At 44.1% G+C, this 24,785-nt stretch overlaps 1 protein-coding gene across 1 annotated transcript in view; it reads right to left on the reverse strand.

Moving 5' to 3' along the window:
* Positions 1 to 24,785, reverse strand: part of Glb1l2 (galactosidase beta 1 like 2) — a 41,878-nt gene that overhangs the window by 15,604 nt on the left and 1,489 nt on the right. Inside the window, exons 2-6 of the mRNA XM_036193448.1 lie at positions 13,778 to 13,975; positions 12,148 to 12,216; positions 11,432 to 11,527; positions 9,393 to 9,501; positions 1,862 to 1,954 (exon numbers count right to left, since the gene is read on the reverse strand). Coding sequence (XP_036049341.1) covers positions 1,862 to 1,954; positions 9,393 to 9,501; positions 11,432 to 11,527; positions 12,148 to 12,216; positions 13,778 to 13,975 — 565 coding nt within the window. The remainder of the gene's footprint in view (positions 1 to 1,861; positions 1,955 to 9,392; positions 9,502 to 11,431; positions 11,528 to 12,147; positions 12,217 to 13,777; positions 13,976 to 24,785) is intronic.

Here is a 24,785-nt window from a genome sequence, read left to right on the forward strand (position 1 = left end):
GTTGCACGGGCCATTCAAGAGGTGGGGCTGAACTCTGTTCACACAGGCTCCACTCTGGAACTTTGGACTCAAACGGTCCTACAAAGATGATTTAAAAAGACAAAAGCACATGGCAACTGAATTCCTCTGGAAACAGAGGGATAACATCTAGCCCTAATGTGAGATTCCCCGGTTCTGTAAAGACAGAATGGGCTCCAGCTCTCAGGGATGACAGGAGCTGGAGTATTTAACCCAGGAGGAATATCGGTGAGATGTCTATTAAAGGCCCTGGACCAACCTCCTTCAACTGCCCAACTAGCTCTCACTGACACAGAATTCCATACCCTTAAATTTTACAGGTATTAATTCTTTGATCTTGCCCTTTAAAGGCCAATTATTATTTCCTAAGTATCAGCCACTTGCCAAGCACAGGGCTCGCACCCTCTCACAGAAGACTTAGGAAAAGGCATTCTGGTATCCATTTTGCACATCATGAGAGTAGAGCTCAGAAAGTTGAGGGGGTCATGGCCAAGGTCATTCAATGCCAATGGGATGTACATCTTTCCAACATCCCCGGGAGAAGTTGCATACAGTTCAGGGGAGAATCCTCCCAAGAGCTTCAAGCAGGCAGAGCTCTGGGCACCAGGGAAGCATGGCTGTGCAGACAAGGTTCCCTCAGGAGCCATTGTCTATTCCTGATGCTCCTCAGAGCTCTCCTCTTCAGCTGCATCAATGGTAAACAACTGCTGGAGATGTCCCAGTGCTCCAGGGAGTCTGACCGAGGACTATAGCAAAAGAAACTCTCGAGTCGATGCCCAGGACAGGCTTTTTTTCTAGGCAACCCAAGATGAAGAAGTTAGATATGTGCTGTGTCCAGGATGTGAACAAGCATTTACCTTGCCCCTTTCCAACTTGAGGAATACCACCCTTCCTAGACAGCCTATATCCTACTAAGAGCTCTCCTCAAGTAAGAAGGAAGGGGCAAGAAGTCAGACTAGAAATTGGAATACCTGAGCCTCGGTCTGTAGGAACAAAAGCAATTTCTAGGTAGAAAATTCAAATGGGGGTGATAGCAGTAGGTGCACTGCCCAGACCATCTGAGCCAGAGCTATTGACCTCTAGACAGTCAGATCCAGAGAGTCCGTTTCTTTTTCCTCAGCTCCCACCATGGCCACTGAAAGAAATGCAATGACTCTATCAAAGGCACTTACTGACAATTTATGTCTACCGAGAACAGTACCAGGCCTCCTGGTTTCACATAATACAAAAGAGGCAGGCTCTCTTTTTAGCCCCACTTTGGAGAAGATAAAAGGAAGCTTGGGAAATTAGGCACTTGTTCAAAGTCTCAGCTACCAAGGGGAAGACACCAGATTTGAATGACAGGTCCCTCTTGGCTGTCACCCCTGCCATCCTTCCCCGTCACGCATGTGAGTCAGCAGTTCTGGGCTGCCCCCTACTCTACAGTCAGAGGCCTGAGCACCATCCCAGAGATCCTTAGGATGAGTATGGTATGTAGCTGGTCAGGGATTTTTGTTTACACTTCCTCAATAAAATCTATGATAAACTCCAAATCTGGCTATATGCTAGGATGAGGGAGACATCCACAAAGCTTTTATCACCTCTACTTCATTAAGGTAGTTCCTTTGTTCTTAGCGCCTGTGACACTATAGGAGCACTAAAAGTATCACATTAAGCTCAATCAATAAAGGGTAAGTAAGTGACAACTCTGTTGAAATGACCCGTGGAGAAAATTTCACTGATTAAGAAGGTGGTGCTGGGAGACAGGGTGTATTAATTTCAACAAAGTATTAGGGCACCATGTCACAGCCTGTAGCGCATGTCAGGGTAAGGAATTAATAGAAATGAATGAAGGGACTCTTACCTTCTTGATGTAAGGCATGTATGCACGGTCTCTGTTGTAGGAACCATACTCATTCTCCACTTGCACAGCAATGATGGGTCCTCCATACTTATACTGGGGGAGAGAGATAAACAGAAGTTAAATGGGTCATGGGCACCATAGTATCTAAGTTGAAATCCGTCACAAATTACTAGTAGTACATTATCCTGAGAACAAGACTCTCAATGGGCTTTGTGTGCAGTTGAGAATGACATCATCGGACATCAAAGCAAGGAGCACCCAGCCCATGTACTCCCGTGGAAACATCAGTCAACCACGGACTAACTAGAGCAGTTCTGGAAACCAGTCAAAGACCTAAGCAAACAGGTGTCCTGACCGACCACCAGTCAAGAAACCAGGACATGTGACAGAGAAAATGTGTCACATCTGTACTCACCCGTGGCCCCTACCCTCCTATGGGAAGGTGAACAGAAAGGATCTCAAATTCCCACTCCCCTCCCCCAGGATGGAAGTACAAAATGAAACTCATGTGAAGTATTCTGGTCTGTCTATAGAATGGCTTCTGTCTCAGATGACTTGGTTCTCAGACAGGACGTGTCAGCCCAGTTTGGACACAGGCTGGAGGCCGAAGAAGCAGTGGCAGATGCTGCAGCCTGTCAACACTGAGGAAGACTATACGTGTGAGTGACTGGAACAACTGAATTATGGGCCGAAGAATAGGACAAACATCTAAGAAGAAACTGGAGTAAGACCGTCTGGGGCACAACAGCTTGTAAAGGAAATCAGGGTTTGGGTGGAAGATGGAAGGTATGGACAGGATATATGTCCAGAAAATAGAAGCGATTGTATATCTTCATCCCAGGCTGATTTTCTAAGTTCAAAACCCCATCAATTAGTGAAGGTCTTCCCTGACCATCTGCAGAGACAGGGAAAGATAATTGCATTTTCCATGCCTAATGTTCAACCAAAAGCCTGAGGCACACACACAAATAAGGAAACACGGACGTAAGGAGCACAGTCCAGTGTAAGAACACTTGGCTAGCATGTGCTGGCCCTCGGTTGGATCCTCAGAACCACAAACCAAAAAGGGGAAAGGGTGAGGCTTGATTTGATGGAAAGGAGAAGTGGATAAGAGAGGATAACAGCAGGGCATTGGTCGAAGAACATATACATATGTGATAAATACTTCATATATGAAACTGGAAAAGAATAAACAACTGGAAAAATCTAAAAAGCTCACACAGCAGATTTACTAGACAAAATAGACAATAAATGAACTTGAAATGACTATTTGAACTTATCTACCTAAGGGAAAGATAAGAAAAATAAGTGAAAACTGTGAAGACACAGAAGACAGCTTATGCTGGAGAGGATGTGGAGCAAGGGGAACTCTCCTCCACTGCTGGTGGGATGCAAGCTTGTACAGCCACTTTGGAAATCAATATGGCGCTTCCTTAGAAAATTGGGAATCCATCTCCCCCAAGACCCAGCTGTAGCACTCTTGGGCATATACCCAAGGAATGCTCAATCATACCACAAGGGCATTTGCTCAGCTATGTTCATATCAGCTTTGTTTATAATAGCCAGAACCTGGAAACAACCTAGATGCCCTTCAACTGAAGAATGGATAAAGAAAATATGGTACATATACACTATGGAGTACTACTCAGCAGAGAAAAACAATGACATCATGAGGTTTGCAGGCAAATGGATGGATCTAGAAAAAATCATCCTGAGTGAGGTAACCCAGACTCAGAAGGACAAACATGGTATGTACTCACTCACAGGAGGATACTAGATGTAAAACAAAGATGACTAGACTGCTACACAACTCCAGGGAGGCTACCTAGAAAACGGGACCCTAGGAAAGACACAGGGATCACCCAATGACAGAGAAATGGATGAGATCTACATGAACAACCTGGATGACAGTGGGAGTAATGAAGGGCAAGATTGAGGGAAAGAAAGCTTAGGGGAGCAGGAGATCCCAGCTGGATCAAGAACAGAAAGGGAGAATGAGGAATAACAGACCATGATAAATGAAGACCACATGAGAACAGGAATAGGCAGAATTCTAGAGAGGTCCCCAGAAATCCACAATGATATATCCTCTCTAGACTGCTGGCAATGGTCGAGAGAAAGCCTGATCTGACCTAGTCTGGTGATCAGATGGCCAAATACCCTAACTGTTGTGCTGGAACTCTCATCCAATAACTGATGGAAGTGGATGCAGAGATCCTCAGCCAGGCCCCAGATGGAGCTCCAGGAGTCCAACTGTCGAGAAAGAGGAGGGACTGCAAGAGCGTGAATTGTTGAATCCAAGATTGCAAAAAGCACAGGGACAAATAGCCAAACGAAAGAAAGCACATGAATTATGAACCAACGGTTGAGGAGCCCCCAGCTAGATCAGGCCCTCTGGATAAGTGAGGCAACTGAATAGCTTGATCTCTTTGGGAGGCTCCCAGGCAGTGGGACCAGGACCTGTCCTTAGTGAATGAGTTGGCTGTTTGGAACCTTGGGCTTACACAGGGACACATGCTCAGTATGGAAGGAGGGGACTGGACCTGCCTGTACTGAATCCACCAGGTTTAATTGAATCCCCAGGGGTGTCTTGGTCCTGGAGGAGATGGGAATGGAGGGGAGGGGCTGAGGGGAAGGTGGGGGGAGGAGGGGGGGAGGACAGGGGAACCCATGGCTGATGTATAAAGTTAAAACACATAATAATAAAGAAAGAAAAAAGAAAAATAAGTGAAAACTGTGAACAGGGCCAAATGATCGTAGGGAACACCATTAATCAGACCTGGTCCATAGAGGGGGTTCAGGATAGCCAGGACTACACAGAGAAACCCTGCCTTGAACAACCAAAAACACACATGACCTTACATGTAGAAAATCACCAACAAGAGACACACAACAGTTTATGAACCAACTCAGCGAGCTTGCATAACACAAAATCAACAAAAATAAAATAAGTTACATTTCCATACACAACCAACAAACAATTGCAAAATCATCAAAAAGAATAAAATAAGGATAAATTTAAGGGAGTAAAATACTACAAATGGATACTAAAAGAAAGGAAAGAAGATACCAACAAAGAAATAAATTCTGGGTCCATGGGTTGGAAGAACCACTGCTGTTAAGTCAGTGCAGTCCAGAGATTTACCAGGTGCGTGCAATCCCTATCACAACCCCAGAGTTTTTGCTGAAATAGAAAACAACATCCCAAAATTCACCTGAACTCTAAATGGGCACCTACGAGCCAAACAATTCACAAAGGTAATAAATACAGAGACCTCACACTTCTGATTTCATAACTCATTACAAAGCCAGTTATAAAAGCCATGTGATAGTGGGGAAATGGCATTGTCTATGGAAGTTATTTTTAATATTTATTGGCTTTTTACATTTTCTTCATATATTTTAATCACATTCTTTTCCCTCCCCCAGCTCCTCCTAGATCTTCCCCAGTTCCCTGCCCACCCGACTCCACGTTCTTCTTCTCTCGCTTGATGAGGCCCTCTGCGTGTGTGCGTGTGTGTGTGTGTGTGTGTGTGTGTGTGTGTGCGTGTGCGTGTGCGTGTGCGTGTGTGTGTGTGTGTGTGTGACAGTTGTGTAGCTTGGTCTGTCTGTAAGGCTCCTAGCAGTGAGATCAGGACCTGTCCCTGGTGCTTAGCTGGCTTTTGGGCACCTGGTCCCCAAGCTGGATTACCTCTCCCAGCCTTGATGCAGGGGAAGGACTTCAGTCCTACCTCAACTTGAGGTGCCACGCTTTGAGGCCTGCCCCTTTCTGAATGGAGATAAAGGAGGAGTGGATGGGGAAGGGGGGTAGAAGGGAGTAAGAGGGCAGGGGAGAGGGCTGGGAGTGAGGAGAGGAGGGAGGGGAAACTGTGTTCAGTATGTAAAATAAATTTTAAAAGATTAACAAAATAAAATTAAATTAAAAAAAGAAAATCAAAACAAAACAAAAAAAGTAAAACAAACAAACAAAAAGACAAAACATCCAGTGCATTTTCTGTTGTTTAAATATTCCTAAGACGCTGCCTGCCCTGGCCCAGTGTCACTACACTGGAGAAAACTGAGTTCCCTATCCTGGAAATCCCAAATAACTTCTCAGTTAGAGGTGAACTCTGGTCAAATGATGGTGTCCTTTGCTATACAGAAGCCTTTTAGCTTCATGATGACCCATTTATTAATGTTGCTCTTATGAGACCCCTATGCTATGGGTCCCCGTGAGAAAGTCCTTCCCTCTGCCAAAGAGTTCAAGTAAATGCTCTGCATTCTCTTCTGTCAGCTCCAGGGTATCAGGTTTTATATTGAGGTCTCTGATCCAGTTGAGTTTTCCTTAAGGTTATATTTTCATTCTTCTATCCACAGCCACCCAGTTTGTCCAGCACCATTGTTGAAGATGCTGTCTTTTCTCCACTGTGGATTTTCTTTTGCTTCTTTGCCAAAAAGCAGGTATCCATAGGTGTGTAGAATTATGCCTGGACCTTCAGCTCTATTCCACTGATCAACATGTTTGTTTTAATGCCAACATCATGCTGTTTTTACTCATATAGCTCTGTAATACAACCTGAAATCTGGGACAGTAATACTTCCAACTTCTTTATTATTTATTATTCAGTACTGTTTGAGACACCCTTGGTTTTTTGTGTTTCTATATGAGATTTTTTTTCAGTAAAGAATTTTGTTGGAATTTTGTTGGAGATTGCACTAAATCTATAGATTGCTTTTGGTTGGATAGCCATTTTTACTATGTTACTACTATCCTACTGATCCGTGAGCAGAGATTTTTCAATCGTCAAATATCTTCCCCTATTTATTTAATAGTAAAGGTAATGTTGACCATCTGCTTGTTGTAAATGCCTTTACTATGTAAGATACCGTCCTTATATCCTCATCTTTCTCATTTTTCGTGGCTGATAGAATTCCTGTTCTTGCTCTGTACCTGCTCTCTCCTGAAGCCCACATTCCCCTCCTAGGTGATTTCGGGTGTTCTTGAAGTTTTGTGTAGGTTCTGTAAATGGTCTGCATCACTTCCCAATTCCAGTGTTTCCACGTTTTCCTGAGCTAGAAGGTTAAAAGTTTTAATTGTGTCAAAATCCATATGCTGAAATCATAACCTCAAGTGGTATTAAGATCAGGACCTCTGAAAAGCTATTAGATCATGAGGATGAAGCCCTCACAAGTGGATTCGTGTCCTTATGAAAAATACCACAGTCTTGGGAATAGTTTAGAGATAGAACGCTTACCTATATAGGTGAGCCATCCAAGGTGGGAGGGAGGAGACAACAGAGGATGGGGTTGGAGGGGGAAAGATTGATTGATTGATTGACTGACTGACTGACTGACTGACTGACTGATTGAGCAGACCTCTGGCTTTCAGAGCTTCTCCAGCTTTGCTGATGTTTTTAATCTGTCCTAGTTCTCTTGAATGCTGTTTTCAGCCATCATAGAACAGTTCCCCAGCTGCTGTTTCTGTCACAGAACAGGTTCCCCCTAGCTGCTGTTTCTGTCACAGAACAGGTTCCCCCTAGCTGCTGTTTCTGTCACAGAACAGGTTCCCCAGCTGCTGTTTCTGTCACAGAACAGGTTCCCCCTAACAGCTGTTTCTGTCACAGAACAGTTCCCCTCAGCTGCTGTTTTTAAGCTACCACACAGTAGTGGGCTTATATTGCAGGTTTCAATTACCCATGACAAATGACAGTATGAAAATACGAAATGGAAAATTCCATATAAACAATTCATAAATTTTAAGTTGTGAATAAATGTAATGGGAGGAGTGATCTGATGAAAGCTGGTACCACCCTATCATGTTCAGCCTGACTGTAAGTAATCTCTTTGTCCAGGGTAAACAACCTTTGCTGTAAACAACCTGTCTGTCAGTCACTAAGTGGCCACCTCAATTTCAGATGAATTGCAAGACTTCACTGCTTAGGTTCAAGTAGCCCTGGCTATATTTTAAGATGGTTGTAAAGTATAAGATTAGAGATTCCAGTGACTTTATTACAGTGTATTGCTATAATTATTCTGTTTTTTGATGTTATTATCCTTAATGTCTTACTGTGTCTGATCCATTTAACTTCACTGTATGTGTCTATAAATAGGAAACCTCATATATGTAGGGTTTACTCCTTTCTGTGTCTCAGGAACCCATCAAGGGTCTTGGAATGTATCTCCTCTGATAAGAAGGCTATTATCTATTTAATGATGACTAACTGTATACTTGAAAGGGTCAGCTCTTGTTGTGCACGTTTTACACAAGAAAGAACAAGTGAAACAACTATGCTGTATCCATGAACAAGATTGCTTATACTATTCCCATGCCTTAAAACACATTCCCAGAACAACCTTCCCTGCGGCTCTCACCACAGAATACACTGGGTCATCTCAGGAACTCCACATTCCCTGGGAAAACCTAGACTAAGAACTTCCAAGCTTCCTGATTCTTTCATATTTAGCAATGCCTGGTTTAGAAAAGGCACTCAGTTACATCTGATTTACAATGAAAATTTTCTATAAATAGGCAGTAGTTTGTAAATATAAATGTGGCTCAGGTGGTATTAGGGTACATTTATATAAAAGTTTTTCCTTGCTTATCTGGCTTCCAAACCCTCCTTGATAACCTGTTTCATCTGGCTGTTTATTTTGATTTATGTTGCTAGGAATGTTCCAAACCATTAGCCCAAGAGTGACTTTTTTTAACAAGCACACCAGTTTTTTATTGCTGTACTAATTTCCGAACATCATTCTTTGTGGTTTTACATAGCAACTGGGTTAATTAATCCCACTCCAGTTTGTTATTGCTTGTTACATAAAACACTAAGATGCTTTCTCCCTAGGTTTCATTTTAATATATTTGTTTTGAACAGTCAGTGTGAATTGTACAGCACCTTTTGGTAGTATAAGGCAGTACTTTAAAAAGACATCAGCTAAAGCTTTCTCCTTAAACAAGACTCTCCCATCCAGTCCTGGGCCTAGCCATGTGTGCTGTGCTCTGCAGCATTGAGTCACTGTGTTGTTGGGACGCTGATGGACGCATGCTTCAGTTCCAAAGGTATCCTATCTACTCCAGCCCAGTTGTTGCTCTGGCTGTACAGACAAATGTGGGTCCTCATGCCCATCTGTCATTTCAGCACTGGCTGAGAGCACACCAGGATGCACACTCTTAGAAAACTAAGTATTGCAGTCCCTCCAGGTCTCATGCAGCGGTGACCACCAGACGCTCATCTGTGAGCCTACCAAGGGTTGTCTACTGTTTAGAAGCCAGGCAGGAAAGGATCAAAAGGCCCTTTTTATTTCTTTCTTTTTTTTTTTTTTTTTTGGTCTTTTCTCTTCTCTTTTTTAAGATTTACTTATTTATTATGTATACAGAGTTCTGCCAGCATGAATGTCTGCCTGCCAGAAGAGGGCGCCAGATCTCATTATAGATGGCTGTGAGCTACCATGTGGTTGCTGGCAATTGAACTCAGGACCTCTGGAAGAGCAGCCAGTGCTCTTAACCTATGAGCCATCTCTCTAGCCCTGTAAGAGGCCTTTTTTCTTTTACCTGGAGTGGCACCACCCTGGACATCAGGTGGTCGAAGTAAAGGTCCACTGCCTTAGTGAAGCCATGGTAAGTTGTTCTCAGCTTCATGTCAGGGTCTTGGAGGAGCCAGCTTGGAGAAGTAAAGAAAAGTAGTATTAGTGCCAGAGTCTGTGCATTCCCCTTAGGCAGGCTGACGAGCAGGGAGAAGGAAGCAGCTTCCTATAGCCCAAGAAGGGGTCGGGAGAACAAGTCAGGCCAGAGTGAATCACTACCTCACCACCTCCAACTAGCTAGGATGTCAGGAAGCTATGCCCACAGTCCAGAGGCAAGCACACCACTGGGCCAGCCTACACATTGAATGCCTTGGGAAGTTAAGAGTTCGACTTCACGACTACAGGAGCTCTCACTGTCCACTGGGATGAAAAAAAGCAAGGCCTGGTTCTCAAGTATTTACACCGAAGACCCGAAACAGACATGGTAGAGCACTGCTGGAACACCAGCACCCTGCTGAAGCAGGGAAATCATGAGCTTAAAACCAGCCTGAGCCAAATGGTGAGTAGTTGGGTGGCCTATGTAAGACCCTGTCCCAAGGCAGGAAGAAGAGGCAAGGCCGAGAGGCTGACAAGTCACTGGGACTAGAGAGGCCCGGATTCAACCTTCAGGGATGCCCCCAAAGAATGAACCTGACTGGGCTGTGAGATGCCGACTGAGAGACTCCCGAGCCTGGGCCCTGAAGTCTGCAGCAAGAGGCCAAGATGACATCCTCCCTTGATCTGCTGTGGTCACAGATTCCAAGAGAAACTCAACAGCAGGGGCTAGTTCCAAAGCTAAAGTCAAAAGTCCTTCCCTTCACATGAAGTTCACATTTTCTAGCAGGAGACTCTAAGGTCTCCCTTCCCCTAACTCTGAAAAGGGACAGAAGTACATCAGGGACCGTCAGTTGGTGACGAAAGGCTGGCGGCAATGCCTCCTCTAGCTTCACCTACATGCCCAGATCTATCAAACATGCTTAGTTTCTCACTGTGCTGACACCTTGCCCTCCTGGAAAACCCTTGTGAATAGGCAGGAGCCCCCAACCACAGTAAAGGAGGGCAGATCCAAGAGTGAGAGTCCCTACTGCTTCTAATTTAAGACTGTTAAACCCTGCTGTCCTCCCACGGCCAGCTCCAGCTGAGCCCGAGGAAAATGCTGACCGCGGCACAGGTGTCTAATCCGCAAGGAGGGGCAAGCAGCTCTGCCTCTGCTCCCATCGCTGTCTGGGACACTGTGCCAGATCAGATTCATGCTCGCTGCTGGAGAAGAGACAAGCTGTACCCCTGACGGAAGGGCAGGCTTTGCTGGAAGCACAGCAGACAATGCCTGGGAATAGTAATTGTGTTGTGAGGAGAGAGTTCCCCACCCCACTTCCAGACCAAGAGGTTCAGCACAGGAGGCTGGAGGCTGTGGCTAGACACCTGTGATTGACACCGTGACATCAGTTAAGATAGAACTTGTTTTGATGGAAAGTGAAGGCAGTCTTGCTGAGGAAGAGGAATGGATGTGGGCCTATATGATAGATACCCATCTAGACACCACTCCCAGAGCACAACGCTTAGCACACTGACCTTAGTGGGAACTGCACTTAGAAGAACAGACCCAGGAGAATTGAGGACAGAAACCGCAACACCAACTCCTCTACACTACAGCAACACTTGGGATTTTAATAAATCAACAGGAATGTCTCTAAGAAACAGATAGGGCAGGTTTGGTTTGCCTCATTTTGCAGTAAGGGCCAGATCAGATGAGTAACCTGCCTGCGTGCCTCTCCAGAAGAATGAAATGCCTCCAGATAGATAAGCGTCTCGCTGCTGCTGCCACCTGACACATGGAAAGACCCAAGGGGACTCGACAAGGGCACTGACTGCCCAGACAGCCCGCGTCAGTGACACCGGTTCAGAAAGGAAATGCTGCACAGAATGACAACTACCTTAAAATCAAAACCAAGCCAACACCTGTAAGGGTCGTGAACAGGCATCCAGACCCCTCTGGCTACTCCAGAGGCCCGCACTACCCTTTCTCACCTGGGCAAGCCCCCGAGGTCAATCTCACTACAGATGTAGGGCCCTGGTCGTAGAATCACATACAGCCCAATCTTGGCAGCCAGCTGGATAAAGGCCCTAGAGAGGGAAAGAAAGTTAGCCCTGAGGATCCAGAATAAAGGCTAGATATGAGAGGAGCCACAGGCACATGGGGATCAAACTTTCCTGTTCTCCCCCTGCCCTTCTCTCTCCATCAGGGAATGTGGGTTGAGGAAGGCTTGGCCCCAGCTCAACACAGGAGGGGATTCCTGCACCAGATAGGGTCCAGAAGCCCTGGAAGCTGGGTATGCAATGGCTCTTTGCATCAGGACCATCCACACAGGCCCACTGGGGTTTGTCAGACAGGGTCCAGGGCTTTATCCCCAACAACAGCCTTGTTAATCCAGAAGCAGCCCCAATTCCATCCCAAGCATATGGACCCCAACACAGAGTCTGATGGCATCTGGGATCTTGACCTTCTGGACTATAGTGAAAGGGAGAAGTGGAGCCTATAGGCTGAGTCCCCTGGGTAACAAGTCAGAATTGGGGAGCATCTAGGCCTTAAGTTCAGAACCTTTCTAAGCATGCTAAGAAAAAGGCTCCAGATCCAGTCCTCAGTTTCTCAAAGTAGAGCCAATACATGACATCCTGGGCGCTCTTTATCGACCCCAAGTAACTTCCAATCCTGAACCAGGTACAGAAGCACCAAGACCACATACTCCAGGTCCAGGTTCCCAGAGAAGTCGAATTTGCCTCTTTCTGGCTCATGGAGGTTCCAGGGCACATAGCTGTAAGAGACAAGATAACTGCAACTGAGTTTGATCATTCACAGAAACATTTTATCTCTAATACCCATTATAATGGCTAACGAGACAGTTTTCAATAACTTCAAACCTCGGGGACTGGACATGGAGACCACAAAGAATTCAAGGCAAGTCCTAGGAAGAATATCACATCTCCTTAGGAGGACAGAAAGTTAACTAGACTTAGGTGACATATGAGCTATGTGGAGTAAAAAGTCTGGCTCTGTGACCCCAGGTTAGCAGTGTTCTTATGACCTCTGGGAGTCCTCTAAGAGGTTATATACATTACTGTCACCAGTACTGCGACTGTCCTTTTAATAACTGTCTCCAAAGCCAATTCACAAACCATTCAAGGTAGTCCACTCCCTTGATTTGTAGTCACATCTTTTATACCTGATAGTGAAGCATTTCAACCTGGTAATCCTCTTTATTTCATAGAGACAGCACCAAATAAATGTTAGCAATTTTGAAAACAACGCCATGGAAGTATCAAGATTATCCATCACTGGAATTTATTTATTTTTAAATATTTTATTTATTTTTCTTATGTTTTAATTATGTGCATGTGTGTCTGGAGAGTGGGGTATGTGCGGTGAGTGCAGGCTCCCACAGACACCAAAGGTACCTCTGGAGCTGGGGTGACAAGCAGGCTGTGAGGCACCTAGCATGAATGCTGAGAACCGAACTCTGGTCACTCTCAACTGCTGAGCCACCTCCTCCAGCCCCTAAACCGGCTTTTTAGATGACTTGCAGAGCCTACATTTCATCTTGTGTCTGCCATAGAAGAGTCATTAGGCTAGATGCAGGGAAGACAGTCATAAAAATCCAAAGATCTTCCCAGAATATAGATGCTGATTTGATGACAGGCCACTACCCTAAAATTTGAGAAGCAAAAGTTGCCTGTGAAAAAAATGTCACTTGTCAATTTAGACAAAGTGGTGCACATTTGCAACCCCAGCATTCAGGACTCCACTCAAGGAGGACAGAGAGTTCGAAGCCAGCCTGGGCTGCACAGTTGAGAACCTTTCTCAAAAAAAAAAAGAAAGAAAAGAAAATCATTGGTAGTATGTTTTTATGACAATAACAAAAAAAAAGACAAGACACTAGTATGCACAACTACAATGGAAAAGTCATTGAGAACAAGAGGAAGATGACAGTTCTCTACTAGCCACAAAGGTCTAGGAGAAACTATGCTTGCAGACAGCTTGACCATGAGTGGTTGGCCTTCAGAACTGTGAAAAAGCAATTTTGTTTATTCAAGTCACAAAATGAATAAACAAATCATCTCCCATATCTATGATCAAAACTCTCTCTCTCTCTCTCTCTCTCTCTCTCTCTCTCTCTCTCTCTCACACACACACACACACACACACACACACACACACACACAAAACACTACTACCTGGTGCATCTCCTCTACCTCATCTGTGGGGAGTTCTATTGCAAACCTAAGCAAGCAGCTTGATCTGGCTTCCTTTTAAGCTCTCTACCAGGGCCTCCAGTTTGGTAGCCAGGCTTGGTGGAGGGATGAGGAGACAACACTTACGTAGTAAGGGTATTCAAGCCACAGGCTTTCATTTTGAGCAGGCGGTCCCTCCAGTATTCCTTGGGCACACGGAAATAGTGTATGGAACCCCCAAAAATCTGAAAGATGGAGTCCTCCAGCATGAAGTCTGAGCCTTTTGTTCGAAGTCCCAGGCGCTGAGGCTGGAGCCATAGAGGAAGCAGAGTGCTCCAGTTCAACCTGAAAAAGCAAAGACCTTCATGGAGCTGTGGAAGTTCCCACAGCAGTGAGCACTGGCACAGAGATGCACACTTTGTCCTTCTCTCCTTCACAAGTCCTCTGCTTTCTCTCTTTCACCTGCTCCCAGGGTGGCCAGGCAAAGCTCCCACCTTCCCACTTAGCCAAACCTTGGCAGGTGACTTTCTTCAGCACTACTTCCTGGGCTGGGCCCCACTGCAGGGGGAGTGCAAGCTGATGCTGCAACCAGGAACAAGACAGACACAACGTTCAACATGAAGACACGTAGGCTAAAAGGAGAGAGGATGAGGAAGGGTCACGCTACGTGGGGAACTGCTCTCTAGTGTCACAGACAGGAACAGTCACAGGCACCTACTATGGCCAGGTGTTCTAAAGCCATCAGACTAGACATTAAAGCAATAGCTACCAACACTGTACCTCAGAGCCCCCTCATGGTCACAGCCGCCCACCTTGGGGTTCAGAAACCTAGAAAGAGGCATCTTGATTAAACAGTATCCATTCACTGGCCAGATGAGAAGTTATGAATTATCTTCTGATAATCTAGCATCAACCAAGGGTTAACACAGAATGGCAGGGGTCCGCCCGGGAAGGCTATGGGGAAGCTGCAGTCCACAAAAAGGCTCCTGTGGATGTCTGTCTCAGGGCTTGGCTGGCCCGGGGGAGCCTTGACTTATACAACTAGAAGTCTCTCTCTTTATCTAGGCTCTTAGAAGTCACTAGGAAAAGTCAATAAGAACTGGTTTAGGACAAGTTGGAGACAGAAATAAGACCATAAGAGTGTGTGGTGCAAAATCAATTTTTAGTTGAGCTTTTTCATTATAGATCCTGCCACAAAATATTGCCAGGCAGCTAAAAACAAAAAAAGTTACCTGAGTGCCAAGAATTATGGCCCTGATGACCCCAGAATAGACAGTTTACTAGGAGTGCAGACAGTACATGGGCATCACTGCCTACCTGGGGATTCTCTGGGACCATTCATGGACAATAAAAATTACTTTTGATCTGTTACTTCTGGCTTCTCACACCCCAGCTTCCAAACCTGCCAGTAGCAGGTAGCAATTGAGCTACAGGAGATTGGCCCACCAGGAAACAAAGCGCTAATGGGTGAATCTCAGCTAGGCAAGGCCCCAGAATGCTTCTTGCTACTGCTGTGCCTTTACATGTTTGTATGCTGTCACTTTTCTCTAGTATCTGGCATGGTGTGAATGGGTATGTGGGGAGTCCCCATTGACCTTAATGTCGTATGATTATCTCATGGAAATACCCTGTTCTACTGGACTTTCTTACCTGTGGGTTATCATGAAAATGATTTCCTCCTAAGTTGTACTGTTTAACTGAAGCAATGATTTGATACAATAATAATATCAGCTTAAATAAAATTTTAATGATTGAGGGTTTTTAATAATTATAATAGGTGATTGCAATAGAGGTTAGGTTAGTGGGAAAATTAATATAGGTAAAAGCAGGATATGGTGTTGCCCTAGCCCCTGCTAAAACAGGGGCTGCAGAAGACAGAAAACAAGAATAAGGAAGTATAACGCAGCTAGGACATAGGAGTTTCTCTTGAGGAGCTGTGTAGACTGCTGCTTAGCTTAATAATTAAGAAAAACAGTTGTATCCCAGAAGCTAGACTAGCTCAAGTTCTTTTAATCTTGATGTTGGGAGTTGTGTTCATGGGTTTCAGTGTACATCATAGCTAAAACAAAGTGTTACATATGACTTAAGATTAGGGTAAGATGATTTTGTTATTGGTTTTGGGGAAGAAAATCTTGGGGAACAATTTCAAGTTTAGAAAGGCACATAGTTGAGTGAGGGACTCATTGAGGCCAGGAAACAAGAACAAAGACAGCCCAGTTATTATTAGCTGATGTGCCTTTCTTGCTAGGATGACTTGGTGATCAAAGGTGATGATTAATTCCTTGTACCCATTTCTGCCCTCAGCTTCCTGACATAAAAAAACTGTTGATGAGTGGACATGCATCCTGATGATTGAAAGTAGAGCTGGCTGATTGTTTTTCATATATGAATGTTTAGATTTGTGATTCTCTTAAGATTTTCATAAGATTGCCTTTTTAAGATAAATAATAAAGTGGCTGATCCTTTCCTGTAACCACAAAAATGCAGCCTGCCAATAAAAGAACTGGCTGAGAAAAATACCTTGCTTTCTTGCACTCTGTTAATCTGTAACAAGTTGCTTGGACATGAATGTATGTGGGTTCCTGGGAATAATTTGTTTTTCATTGTGATACATAAAAACGTAAGGGAAATGAGAAACGTTATTTTTCACTTGTATTCACTGTAATCCCTCACCCCTCACCAGCCCCAGAGAATTACATTTTACTCCCTCAGACAGAAAAGTCAAGTTGAGTGATAAGTTCGCCGACTCTGTGGATCCCCCTCAATTCCTGAGCTGCTGAAGGCGGGTCCTCATGGCAGCAATACAAATCCATATAGGACTCCATTTCTGTTTAGTCATAACCTGTGACCTAATCTATCTCTCTCTCTCTCTCTCTCTCTCTCTCTCTCTCTCTCTCTCTCTCTCTCTCTCCCTCTCTCAGCAGAAAAGCTTCATGCTCCAGCAAATAACTGCCAAATGACATCTGAGGACTCAACCATCTTCTTAGGGGGATGAAAAAAACATTTGGAAGTAGATCTAGAGGCGAGTTCCCTGGCAGTACTCTCACCCTAAATTAAAAACTCCAGTTCTATGGGTGAGTTTCTTCTGTGGAATGGGGCTGATGCCTATCTCTACCACTCAGAAAGGCCAGTGAGAAGGTTAGGTAAAAATAAAACACCCTATGGAGTACGATGAAGGAGTCTCACTATTATTTGAAAGCAACTCATGTTAGTGAGCTCTCGTGGCACTAAGAACAGTTTCAATACATTTAATGACATTGATATGAAATAATCCCATGGTTGCCATTCCCCTATTTCAGTGGAAAACACTTCCGATGCTAACCTTTGTGTCAGGCTATCTTATTACAGCGCCAAAACTGTCACAGTGAAAGATCTATCCAGTGAGATCCTCTCCACCAATCCAATCCCTCTGCCAGCATATAGTTTATTCCAGCCAAGGGCCAAACCCTGCCTACCACCTGTCTATGCAAAGCCTGCAAGACAAAAGTGGTTTTCACATTTTCAAATGATTGAAAAGAATCAAAAGAATAATATAATAACAATAATCTTTTAATGTTTCTAATATAATAATATTTGGAAACATATTAAAAGAATGTCATAAGTCACATTTTGGCGCTCATTAATAATTTTACTGACACACTACCACTTCCACCTTCTCTATATGGATGGCTGCTTTGCACAGGTAAGCAGCTACTGTGGAGACTGTGTGGCTCACACTACCAATTAATACCTGACCCTTGCCAGGAACCCTGAAATCTCTATCCTAGTTGAGGAGCCCTAGGTAATTCAAATGAAGCCCTGAGGTTCCCACTCCCCCTGGCAGTAATTCCTCTCAGCAGGATCCTTTCTTAGGCCGTAGGCTCCAGACACACACACATACACACACACACACACACACACACACACACACACACACACACACACACATACACGGGCACACACGCTAGACTTGCCAGGCTACTGTGAGTAGTGACTGGAAGGATGGATTCTTTGTCTTTAAAAGTCTTGAAAGGGGACACAATGACAGTCTGGTTATGAAAATATACATACACTCATAATCTCATTATTTTTTAAAGACATTTATAATACATGTTAGTGACCACTTTATCAGGTAGCGATCTTTGTTCTCTGGACAGAACTTGAAAAAAAAAAAATGTCTAAGGACTGGCTAGAGGCAGGCTCTGTGACTCTCATACCTCACAAACAACACTCTAGTGCACCCTAGTTGGTGACCAATGCAGGCTGACTTCTCTGGGTGTGGTCTGCAGACAGAAAAGTATTTCCATGTGAAGCTTGTTGGAAATGCAGAAATCTGAGACCTACTGAACCAAAACCTGCACTTTAACCAGATTTCCAAGGTTAGAGACAAGCGCCGTGTGGTCCATGCTTTCCCTTCAGTATGTGCTCTCTCTCTCTCTCTCTCTCTCTCTCTCTCTCTCTCTCTCTCTCTCTCTCTCACACACACACACACACACACACACACACTCATTTTTCCTGTGATGAAATGAAACAAGAAATCAGTAAGAGAAGTAAAACTACTAAATCTACAAACATGTAGAAACTGAACAACACTCTTAACCAACAAATGGGTCAAGGAAAAAAACACAATGAAATAAGAAAATGCTTTGAGATGAAAAACAAAACCACAACACCGAAAATAGACAGCTTCAGTCCAAATTTTCTTGAACTCCAAACTACCATGAGCCAATTAATGACTTGATATCTTTACTGCAACGTATGGCAAGCACATTGGTTGGTGGCCCCTCCCCCGATGTATCTCTTTCTCTCCTCTCCTCCACCAACAAATTCCAACTTCAGTTGTTCAGGACCAGGTGCTGGAGTCATCTTTTACACTGATTTCGTTTTCTCTTTGTCCTTTTATGTCCTATCGTTTTTCTAGATTAAAAAAAAAAAAAAAAGATCCTCACTGCTTGTCAAGAGATGGGAAATAAACACTGCAAACAAGCAAACAGCTAACTTGCCAACTTCTAGAAAGTTCCTTTTTTTTTTTCCTGGAAATTTTCTGCTAGCCTACTAGACAAAACATCAACACCTCTATAAAAGGGATGACTTCAATGAGATAACAAGGTGGCAAATGTTGGGTTCCTCCAGAGAATTCATTGTGAGAAAATGAGATGACGCAAGAAGGATCTTCATGTACCAAACTCCAGGACAAAACTCCCTGCAAATAGTTATTAACACTAATCATGATCATTAATACTAATGATCATCATATTACGAATAACCCCATAATTTCCTGAGTAATTAACTCAGTAAGATTAGAATACAGGAAATGCCAACTGTGTGGTTCTGACTGGCTAGTTTAAAGGTCAGAGGGGCTTGACTCCTAAGTTAGGCTTGTTACCAAGGAGCTAACCAAACCCTGGGGAGACCAGTGTGTCTTGTTTTCCTTAGTGAGCAATTCATTCATGGTAACATTTTCTTGGATGAAACCTGAGGCACCTGCCTTCTTTGGGGCTAGAAGCTTATATTACCACTTTCTTCTAGAACTTCTGTGGCTTTTGTATCTTGACTTCATTTTAAGGAAGCAATTTGGCCACAGGGCTCTGCTGCTGCAAGCCACAGGAAAATGGAATGGAATTCAGCGACTATCACAAAAGCTACTACTTGGAAAGGTCAAGGACTGTTCCGAAGGTCAAGCCATGGCTTAACAGTCTTGGTGATATTTTAGTTTTTGTATATATATTAGCCGACTCCTGCAATGATTTTCTTGTATGCTATGTATGCTTCCATGAACTCATAACAGTTTATTTTATCTGAAATACCTATCAAGCATCCAAGGCCAAACAACCTCCTGAATTAAGGTAAATTAAGCGCAGACTCTCTTTTCTTATACAGTCTTAGTGGAATTTATACTAACATTACAGACTCCTAACATTTACTGAACCACCTTTAGGAATGTAGTTTGAGCACATAAATTCCTTTTCTGATGTATTAACCAATTTTAGCTCTTAGTTGACCTCCTCCTTTACCATTCCCCTTTTGGGTTCACTGCCTGAGGAAAACTCTTGTCTGCCTTTAATGACCCTGTACAAATTCAAGCCTGGTGACCTTGCTTTAGCTAGAGCACTGCTATTGCATGGCCAGATAACTGTAAACCTCTGAGACTGAGGAGGATTTTGGCTGGGGGACTAGATGAAGAACTAGAAGAATGAGATGGAAGATGAGGAAGAGCCAGATGGGGAAGAACAAGATGGGTAAGAATGAGAGAAGAAAGACCAAGATGGGGCAGAACTAAGATGAGAGAATTAAGATAGAACCTAGAGGGGACAGCAGTTAAATGTAGTGGGAAATCGGGCAAGAAAGGAGCTAGGCACAAGAACAGACCTGAAGCTGTGTAGATAGGATCTTATCCCAGAGGAATAAAGTAGACAGACAAAGAGCATGGTGTACTTAGATTCTTCTTTTCCCGAAAATAATTTGCGCCATTCCTAGCTTCTCTTCTGGGCCTCTGGGAAGAAGATTATTAAGCTCTGCCCTGCAGCCTTAGGCCTACTCTGTCTAGTCATGTTCTGTTCTTCCATCTAGAAGAAAGGGTGGCCATGCTCACAGTCTAGATAAGGGCCCTGGACAAAGATGTGTGTATTGTGTGGATTCCTAAGGGGGCCTCATGCAACTCATCCCACTAGTGGCAAGTGAAACACACAGTATTCACTGTAGCTATTGAAGGCTAAAGATGCAGAAACAGGCTATGGTGGAAACATGAAGTAAGCCAGCCCTGTGAGGACGTCTCATCAGGCTGTACCTTGCGAAAGAGCAGGGTGAAGGGTGAAGCCTCTTGATACTTTGCCACTGATAACTGAAGCGGGTCGTGAGGACATGAGTACAGAACAGGTTCCAGCTGGTAAGTATGAACCTGGACATAAGATGTGTTGATGTATGGCTGTGTTTAGAAGGGGCAGAGGAGCGAGTCACAGGTTACCATCTCTTTCACTCTGAATGGGCCCATGAATGGATTTTCAACTGTCAAAGGAGATCTTGTAGGATGCTGGGGTGGGAGGAGACCAGATCCGCTGCCTCCTGAACAAGCTCCTTGAATGACATATGAAAAATCAGAATGATTTGGGAGTGTCTGTCACCATGCCAGAGGATTCTCCGTAAATCCTGCAGACACTGATCAGCAATGGTGTTCAGTGGGGCTAGGAAGCTTCATTATTAAAGACACTGTCACCTCCTTCAAGCATTCATTCACCACAGTCTGACCAGACACAGATGGGTCGGGATCCCTAAAGTAGATGCAAAATAGACATCAGAGGAGCAGCTGGGCTTGTTGATCAGAGGCAAAGGCCAGGCAACACACTCCCTATAGTAAGCTGAGCACCCATAGCAGCAGTCTAGAACTTAATGACCCCAAGGGTTGATTACTTTGGTAATAAACACAACATATTGTCTGAGAGAAGAGCCTACAGGTTCAATTTCCAGATACACTGTGAGCTCTCTAGGGCCTCCTGAACCAGAGATGCAACTGAACTCAGTTCAGGCATCATACTAGCAGAGAAACCAAGAGAATGCTCACTACCTAATTCATCCCAGTGGCTGGGCCCAGACTACAACTTTACATGGCAGGTACATTACAATGTCCAAAGACTTCACTATACACACAGAGAAGTTTCCTCCCATCAACTACCACATGGCTCAGCTTATTGGATACATGCCCCTTAATTGAAGCCCAATGCTTTGGACTCTTACTTCACTGGAAGAGTCTTCGAACACAACCCACCCCCTACCACACCCCTGAGTACAAGGATACTATGTATCCAAAGATAGTATGTGATTTCTCCAGAGACAGAGGCATTGCTGCAACCCTAGTATCTCTTTCTCTTTGAAAGAAACTAGACTGCTTCCCTGGCTATAGATGCCTTTGTACTTGGCCCTAAGACAGTACTGTGCTTCAGAGGGCAACATTTTCTAAATACTGTAGGAAATATATACATGAAGAATCATGTAGTAGACCAATACCTTGAGATCCAGCAATGAAACAACAGATTCTTTCAGCAATTTACCACCTAGCAAAAGCCAAAACTAAAAGGGTCTTCTTTGATACTGTACTTTTACTGTGACAAAAAAAAAAAAAAAAAATCCATCAACAGCCTCATAAATCAACAAATTAGTGTATCTCAGCCTAAAGAGAAAAGAAAACTCTGATAACTCAGAAAGATTCCTGGTCTTTTATAGTAAACCTATAGGGGTGTTCGGGGAATACAACAGAATACCCTTCTGACACAGGAAACAGTGCAGCTGTGTTGTGTTTTAAAACCTATTTCTTGAGATTGTCACAAAGGCATATAATAGACATAATAATTTTTATAAAATCTCAGGAATCTATATTGTCCTACATACAAAGTAAAAAGAATTTTCTCCCTTAGCCCAGGGAGTTTAGCTCAAAATGTCCTTTACCTGGCCCAGGAGAAATGGAATGTGCTGTTTTGAAAGAATGTACCAAGACTTAAAATTAATATCTGTTATGGTCAGCAATTCCACTTATAGAAATCCACCCCTTGTGTATGCATTGCAGCTGTTTACTTCAGTAGCTAAAAGACTAAGAACAATCAATGTCCATCAACTGGGGAATGCTGAAATAAATTATGTATCTAGTGGACAAGTGGAAGACAGTACAGCTATCTGCTCATGGATGCACACAACACGTCTGGAAGAGTCTATCACCAGCAACTGTCTCTGGTGGGAAAGAAAAGGAAGCTAGGACACAGGAGTTTCTTTTCACTGATTCTCACTTTATCCTCAGTGTTTACTAAGCACCGACTCACGAATTAAACACATTTTTTTTTTCTTGAAATGGGAAACACCAGTACTGTGCTGAGTGTCATCAAAAGAGCCCTGAATATCAGCAGAGTATCCCCTGGGCAAACCCCAGGCTTCCTTCCCTTGAGCCTTGAAAACCATCCCTGCCCTTTCATCCCAGGAACTCATCCCCATCCCACATGAGGGGAACTCTTCTTTCAACATGGCGTTAATATCCAGAGCAATAGATTCAAGCAAAACTATGAGACTGGGTGGAGTACAAAACACCCCACCAGCAGAAGCACTCTGCCCCTGCCGGGGGGACAAGTTAGGAAGGGGGAACTGTCATCTTAGCAAGATTAACTGATGGATTTCCTTGACTAGGGTGGGAAGAATCTTTCCCACCCTTCTGGTACCCCTGATGCTGGTGCGATGCAGTTCTTTGCACCCATCAAAAGTGCCGAAGTTCTGAGAGAACTTCTGTCTCCTTTAGAGACTGGCTAAGGTGGTTCCATAAAAATCCTAGTGCCAACCCCACTCTGCCAGCACAGCCTAACTCAGCTAATTTATCTCTCCTGCACTGTCAGCCACTTCCCAGGGAGCTTTACTTCACCACTTACTTGTATGGTGACTGCCTGCCCAGAGACACTTTCCAGGTTCTAAAAACTTTACCACTAAAAGATGAAAGGAACAGCACTCAAGAGTTGGGACACTCCGGGGTTCGTGACTCATGCCTCAGAGTGAGTCCTAAAGTACGAAAAGCTCATAAAATCAGTAACTTCACAGAAGAGACACACAATTTGTCCACAGATCACCTCTGGGGAGCACGTTGATTTCATTTTTTTTTTTTTAATGCAGCCATCATAACTAAGTTATCCACTTTTAGCAAGGAAGAGTTTGAGAGGGCGACACCAGGGCTAGAAGCTGGAGACTGGGGGTATAGGAACAGCAACTAACAAAGAGCTGAGAGGAGAAATGAACACATCTTCTAAAACCATGAGGGTGAAAAAATTAATGGAGCTTCTAATTCCTGTTTCTCCCCACCCCCACCCCACACCCCACACACCTAGTTTGGACAGATAAGATCTCAAGCCTAAGATATGCAGAGCTGACTGACTGTCACTCAGTGAAGCATTTATATTGAGGGGAAAAGTCATAAAAAGACCATGTCTTGATCGGTATCAAATAGGCATTCTTGTGTGGTACTGAGTGGAAGGACAAAGAAGGAAGGAGGGCCACCTGCTCAAAGCCAAGGCTCACACCGATAACACAGGCTACCACTCTCAAGTGAAAAGAAGCCACGCCAAAGGAAAGTACACACCTCGGATAACATACAGGGTCACAGAAAATCCCCCAGTGGATACTGGGTACTCCAGAGGAAGAAGTGGGGGAAGAGTGATGGTAGGGTACGAAAGAATTCAGGGAGGAGGAAGATGGCTAGTTCCACTACTTTTAACTGTGGTGGTATTGTCCCGTGTTATCTATATCAAAGCTGTGTACACTTCATTAGATAACAATTACACTTCTATATATAAAGATAGCTTTTAAGAAAAGACATTGTTTAGAGCAAAAAAAAAAAAAAAAGTTGAATGAAATTTTCCCCCAAAGTCATTTCTTAGTCCTTCTATCTCTTAAATGTGATATAATCAAATAATTATTATTGACTATGAAACAACCCAAGGAAAAGTAGGGGGAAATGAAATATTACACCCAAACACCTTACCCACGGCAACCTCCAAATGCCTGCTGTCGGGGTCCAGGAAAAGGGCTAGTCCTGACAGTTGGGCTCCAGAGCACTGTGAGCAGAGCAGCCAGTTTCCATGTGACCTATATTCCACTGGCCACACCAACATTCCCCAACAACCGCTGGGAGAGGCACCCACCCACCTGCTCAGTTAATGACATAGTCAGAGCTGGGGTAAGCCAGGAAGAGACAGCCAGTTTGTTATTTTGGGCTCCAAAGCTATTAAGGTAACTCATAGTCACCGGTGTCCCACACAAGTTTGACAGAAAGAACTGGGCGGGAAGCACGTGTGGGAATGATACAGTCCAAATGACGCCAAAGAGACTTGTATTCCCAAAAGACCCCCGAAGATGGCCCTGACCATAGGTCAGAGCCTCTCTAGCCTTCCTCACCTGCTGAAAAGGAAGGAGTCAGGAAGCAACTTAGCATTTCAGCCCATTTTCCAGGCTTGAGTCACCACTATGGATTCTCTGCTGCTATTCCTGACCCACTCCACAGCCCCAGCCTGATTTCTGCCAGGGCCATCTTGCCTGGGTGGGGAATCAGTTCCTCAGCTGTGAAAAGCTCAGGCTTCTTAACAGTCCAGTCACTTATGTGACACCTTATCAGTGCCCTGCCAGGTGCCAAACACCCTGTCTCCTTCCTACACGT

The sequence above is a fragment of the Onychomys torridus genome, chromosome 7 (assembly GCF_903995425.1).
Source record: "Onychomys torridus chromosome 7, mOncTor1.1, whole genome shotgun sequence".
Taxonomy (NCBI): Eukaryota; Metazoa; Chordata; class Mammalia; order Rodentia; family Cricetidae; genus Onychomys; species Onychomys torridus.